Genomic DNA, 6330 nt, shown 5'->3' on the forward strand with positions numbered 1-6330 from the left:
TCCTAACCACTAGACCATATGGGAATACATAAAGCCCATCTCAAGGAACCATAGACAAACTCTTAATAAAGTCAGTCAGAAGAAGAGAAAGGCATTCAATGCCGTTTTTTGCTCTTCTTTTATTAAGTATACTCTCCAGTTCTGATATAACTGATGCTAGTCGCATCTACACTAACCTAGCCACACAGTGTCTTCTTCCTACTTTCCTGAAAGGATGCTCATTGTTCTGGTAACACTATATCGGCCACAAACGAATTGATTGAACCCTGGCAAGATTTTGTGATTATGTGATCCTGCGAGTCCAGCTGCCTCACAAGGTTAACTCCACATGTCATGGTGATCCTCTCAGATTCATCACCAGTGGCAAAAACATAGCCCCTGCCTGGAGATATGATATGAACCAACTGACTGAATGAAAAGTTTTATAGATGTCTAGGTTTCATATGACCATTGTTTCTACATCATTTCAATGACTACATTACTTAATTAGGACCTACATGCACAAAATTGCAATCTCTTCAGCCTGAGGAGCTTTCAATGAGGACAAAGCTTGAAAGTTGGCTAACAGGAAACTGTCACTCCACTGGTTATCTCTCTCTCTCCCTCTCTCTAGACACACACACACACATACACACAAAGCAGGAGTCATATCTGGTGTCAGTCAGCCCCTCCCTCTCAACGCTGTCTCAACGTGTTCTGTAATAATTAACCAGCTGCTGCAGTGTGCTACATAAGCTCCCCTCCTACCACATGCAATGTACTCTGGACCTATGAACACACACACACAGATACACACACACACACGCACACACACACGTACATACACGTACGAAGTACAAGAACTCAAACATGGAACTTTAACAGATTCTCAGCTTTATTTGTTTGGAGGTTGAAAGACTGGTCAGGTAGGAGTGAATTTATGCTTGATTTGATTTATTTTATGTTTCCTGTGAATGTAAAGAACCAAACTGTGCTACTTTTTGCAAATAGCAGCATTTATTCATACAGAAGTTACCTGAATGCACCCACGCTCTAATTTTTAATTAAAACTTAGAGACATTTCAGTGATAGTTTAGTGTTTTTTGTGTTGTGTGAATAATGAATGTGTGTTTGCTCTTCTTTAATTGTCAGCAATTCCAAAGACTTTAAAGCTAAAGTTAGCATTAAGTGTTAGCATTAATAACTTTTTCATAACTTTAAAATATTAAAAAAATAAATAATAATAAATTACAATTTAATTCTGCCATGTTCTCAATTGTTAAAGGACATAACAGATATATTGCCTAAAAATACATGTAAAACATATGTCTATTGCTTTTTATTCAAATTAAACACAGGGGGCACTATACCAACACATACATATTTAAGTGAAATCTGTGCATGTAAGTTAGAAAGAGCAAGTGTTAGAACAGTACAAAGAGAGAACGGAGTGGAGTAAGGGAGACAGAGAGGCAGAGTGAGGGGGAGTGACATACAGGAAGGTAATACAGGGAGAAACTGGGCGTGTCACATCGTAACTTGGCTTTTTTCCAGCTGGCTAGGTTTTTTCCAGCTCATAGCTTTCACAATAAAAAAGCTTGTATACGCGGTACCCTCTAGTCTGCCCTCCATATCGTTATGGTGTTTTGGCTTTGCCAGGGAAATGTATTATGACAACATTCATAGTTTTACCTTGCTAAATTCTCATGTAGTGCTTCTCTGACTGTTGCGTTAATCCTACTGGCTTACAATGGCCTTTATTTAAAGGTCCAGTGTGTAACATTTAGAAGGATCTTTTTGTGGGAATCAAATATGATATTCATAGGTATGTTTCATTAGTGGATAATCCCCTAAAAATAAGAATCATGTTTTCTGTCATATTGAACCGCCATGTTTCTACAGTGTCCAGGAAAGGACCAACACACAATGGCTCTAGATAGGGCCTTTGCTTTTCTTGTGAGTTACATGACAACCATAGTTTCTCTTATATAGGGATGTAGACTTTTGGTCTTGTTCATCATTACCACTAGTTGGGTTGCTTTGATTCATTAATGTATTGACTTCTCCAGCAGCTCGGATTATGACCTTAAACTTGTGGCAATACCTCAATAGAAGTTAAATGGAACTCTCCCCCTACTGAATTAGGGGGAAGTGGCCATGACACATGACTGTAAAACTTCTGAACAAGGTGTTTTGTTTGGCACGGATGACATATTCATTTTCTTTTTTTAACTATTTAATAACTGATATACTTGTTCTGTGTGCTCCTTTAGCCTATGGGGCTTATGGCAGTTGGCTTCCTTTGAGCAAGGTTTAAAAGACTGCTGCTGCAGTGCCTTCGTTGGATTTATGAATTCTAACACATTATTGACTTTGCAATGTCGACCATTTATCACTAGTTCTCCTTTATTGTTGGCTTTGCTTTGACTTTTGACATGCATGTGAGTCATTAATCACACACACAAAGACACACAGTTTGGATGTATTTGCTCCAGGGAACCTTAAAATCTGCATGTTGAGGCTTGAAGGACACAGAGTGAAGTGCTCAACTGAGTTCAAGTTACAGATTAAAGCGAACTTCATGCACATGATGTACCAAAAACAGCACAAAAATCCTCTCTGTCGCTGCTGTCTTCCATGTTTTCCTGTCTCTATTTATTCTGCCATGAGAAGGTTTTTTTTTTTAAATCTTTATCTGCCCTTTTCCAGCAATAACCCATGTTATGTCTGTTCAAACACAAACATGCACTGTGTACAAACTTAATTTACAAATGAGCAAGTGAGCATCTCCAAAGCAGTAGATGGTAACTGAGTGTTGTGGTCTAGAGTCCTGCACCTGGCCAGGTTCCCATGGATCCCTGTTAAGAGTCAATACAAGAAAGGCAGATTTAAGTATTTCTCAGGCATGCATCATGCACAGATTGTTAATTATTACACAGAATTAAAGAAAGAATAAGTTAAAGATTCCCTTATGAATTTAAGCTTATTCATAACTCAGTCTCACAGTGTAACACTAGCCCCACCTCCCTCTGCCTCAGCTAAGCAGGAAATAAACATAAAAATATAATGTCAATTGTACAATAATTGCTGTCTGACACATCCATATAATACACACCCACCATGCACAGGTAATTATGTATATGTGTATAGTTATTAACATGTATTTTACATTTTTCTTGCACATTTTTAATTTTAATTCTTAACATCTAACATGTAACTGGCAGTCATGCTAGAAAGAAAATGTTCTCACTTTAACATGCTGTCCATTAGAATAAAAACATAGATTCATCATATGTAAACACAAGAGATCAGTACAGCCATACAAGTTTTAGACTGACAGTGTGGGATTTCCTGCATTTACCGATAAACAAATGCATGAAAAGTTGTGTACTGCACCTTTAAATTTTGTCCTTGCTGGTGTAAAATGGTTGTCCCTTTGTACAAGAGTGAGCTGTCAGTCAGAATGAGGAGTGGTGGGGCGGCTGGGAGGACAGCTGCTGAATACCTGAGATATTTTGGCAAACAAGCTGAGACAGAAGAGCAAAAGAAAGGAACAAAGCTGCTGCCTTAAGACTGCTGTGTTATCCACTAGAATTCAGAAGAATTAGAGACAAAGACAAAGATAGAAATGCAATAAAGTGAGAGAAAAGAAGAGAGAAGCCACGTGGATATTCCAACAATCTCTGTTCACAGGCACAGGCTTCAGTGCCTGCAACCAAAAAATAAACAAATGGCTGGGTCTACACTGTCATCACTGGTTACTGGGTGGAGTACTGTTATTAAATCTCTTGGAAACAAGCGCAAAATAAGAAAGTGAAAGAGTAAAGGCATGGCTAGAGAGAGAGAAAGAGGGATAAATATAACACAAAAACCTTCAGAGAAAGAGAGAGAGAGAGAGGAAAGAGATATTTAAAGCACAGAAAGAAGAACGACAGAGAGACAAAGAAACAGAATCAAGAAGAGAGCTCTGATTTGTCATGTTAGAGAAGGTAAGACTCTAATTATATTGTTTACTTCTGGAAGGAGTGACTCTGTGTGGGTTGTACAAGTGCAGTGTTGTTCATTTTCTGTGCAATCCCTCGCTCAGTGTCGACACAATGCCAATCAGTCAGGTGGCTTTGTTTAGGAACCTGGACAACAGTAAAATGCGCGCTGAAGTAGCATTCAAGTCTGAAGCCTCTAGTGTTTGTCTCCTGCTTCAAGCTCAACAGCCAGCACAGCTATCACAAAAGCTGTTGCTATTCCTGATTTGTTTTTCTCTCTCTCTGCAGTAGTTGATACAACCAGAGATGAATGAAGCTGCTCGACTCCAAGGGATCCAGGCAGGGGATGGGAGGACACTGTCCAGGTGGGTGTAAGCGAATGTGATTGTTGTGTTGTATACTGAGGAGATCAAATATAACATTTCCCTTTAAATCAGCCACATTTGGAAGATGAATACAAAAACAATACAGTTACACAACTTGCGTGGTGCTGCTCCTTGCTGTGTTGTGGTCTGCAGCACCGTGTATTTAGTCATTCATTGCTGTTGTGTTCATTTCCAGAGCAGAGTTTCTCTCACTGCTGAAAACCTACAACTGCTTCCTAAAGGACCAAACTCAACTGCACCTCAGTTACTCACAGGTATGGTATAATGATATTGTCAACATTTTTTGTTTTACGTCATTTTTCTCCCTGTCAGCCTTGTTACTGCCTTTAGACGTTTGTCATTACAGCACATGTGTATCACAGGACTTGCTTCAGGAAAAGTGTACATATAAGTCAAGTGGTATGTAAATTGTAAGTGTGACTGTAGTTATACATCGTACAGGTGTCTCTGGGTCTGTGTCTGTAACAGGGTGCTGATGGAGAGGTGGTGGTGGAAGGCTTCCTGAATATCTCCTGGGGAGTGCGGAGACCCATCAGGCTGAAAATACAGGACGACAAGCAGATGCTTCCCTTTGCTCCTCTGGTCTCACCTGACCCCACCAGCCCAGTCAGCCCGATCGGAAACAAGAGGTTGTTTTCAACTTTGGGTTAATATTATTAGTATGTCTAAACATAAGCTTTGGAACCTTTGCATTCACAAGCCCAGACTTACCTGCCCAACAGCCTCCAACCTCTTTTAGCCAGGTGTTCTTATGCATTAGCAAAAAATATTCATTCTCATTCTTTACCAGACATTATTATTCCAGTTTCCTCTAATAGGGAACCCAAATATGAGCTTCAGGATTCATGAGATGGATATAGTTGTTGATTAACCACCTATACAGTGTAGTGAACAACCGTTAAGAACGAGAAAGTTCTTGCTACAAGTTGGATCAGATCAGTTGAATCTGAATTCAATGTTTTGCGCCAAGATATAGGTATGTTAAACTTAAGTTATGTTCATTACTGCATGCAGGTAATTAGGATAAGTATGAAGTCTCTGAGATCATTTCCTCTCTTCCCTGCAGGGGTATGACACGATGGGGAGAATATGTTGACCTTCACCAGATAGATGAGATGGCTGAGACACCACAGGACACAGTAGTCACTGCTCCTTTACCAGGTTGTTTTTTATTTTCACACATATCTTCATGATATTTTCACTACTTATCTTACAAGTCCTCACTTTTGCATAACTGTAGATTGCAGCTGTTATTTCAAGGACAGAACATACGATTAAATTCTTTGTTTCTGCAAACTCTAAAGTTGTTTATGAGACCACCACACTGCGTCCTGTGAGGCAGAAGAACTCAGAGCTGGAGGCGGAGTCCAACCTGTTTCGCTGCATGAGTGACGCCTCATTGGTTAAGAGGAGGAGGGGAAAGGGAAAGTCAGCAGCACAAAGAGAGGAAGAAAGACAACACCGCTTTTCTATCAATGGACACTTTTATAACTATAAGGTAGTGTTAAGCTCAACCCTCCCCTATTTCTCTCACTCTCATCTGCACTGTAGCTCACCAATCACTCATTGTCCCCCACAGACCTCTATCTTCACTCCATCCTTCGGTACACCAACTAAAGTCCGTATCTCCAGCATGATGACCACGAACCAGGTCATTGAACAGTTATTAAACAAGTTCAAGGTGAGCTTTCGCACACTCTCCTCAAAATCATGGCGATGTATAAAAGGGTGCAAACATCATCAATTACAGTGATAAATCAATAGCAATAATCAAAGGTTACAAATTGGTACTGCATTATTTTATATTTAGGTTAAACTGATTACAATGGATTTTCTTATGAGTAGACATTCACAGGGTTGAACGCTGTAATATGTGATTATTTATTAATAATAATAATACATTTTATTTAAAAGCACTTTTCTAAATACTCAAAGACACTGTACATACAAGAACATCAATCAGCAAAACAATATAAAACAGT

At 39.3% G+C, this 6330-nt stretch overlaps 1 protein-coding gene across 4 annotated transcripts in view; it reads left to right on the forward strand.

Annotated features, from left to right (window-relative positions):
* The first annotated feature begins 752 nt into the window (after positions 1–752).
* The window catches only part of rassf6 (Ras association domain family member 6), an 8365-nt gene continuing 2787 nt past the window's right edge, over positions 753–6330 (forward strand). The window contains exons 1-7 of one of the 4 annotated variants that reach the window (XM_035667448.1): positions 753–905; positions 4251–4327; positions 4524–4602; positions 4817–4977; positions 5415–5509; positions 5653–5846; positions 5928–6029. In XM_035667448.1, coding sequence (XP_035523341.1) covers positions 4269–4327; positions 4524–4602; positions 4817–4977; positions 5415–5509; positions 5653–5846; positions 5928–6029 — 690 coding nt within the window. In that variant the 5' untranslated portion in view covers positions 753–905; positions 4251–4268. Of the gene's footprint in view, positions 906–3286; positions 3969–4250; positions 4328–4523; positions 4603–4816; positions 4978–5414; positions 5510–5652; positions 5847–5927; positions 6030–6330 lie in introns of those variants that run through there. The other 3 variants (XM_035667449.1, XM_035667450.1, XM_035667447.1) reach the window with 3 other exon arrangements.

Source organism: Morone saxatilis, unplaced genomic scaffold (assembly GCF_004916995.1).
Source record: "Morone saxatilis isolate NCDOM2014 unplaced genomic scaffold, NCSU_SB_2.0 Contig21, whole genome shotgun sequence".
NCBI classification, from domain to species: Eukaryota; Metazoa; Chordata; class Actinopteri; family Moronidae; genus Morone; species Morone saxatilis.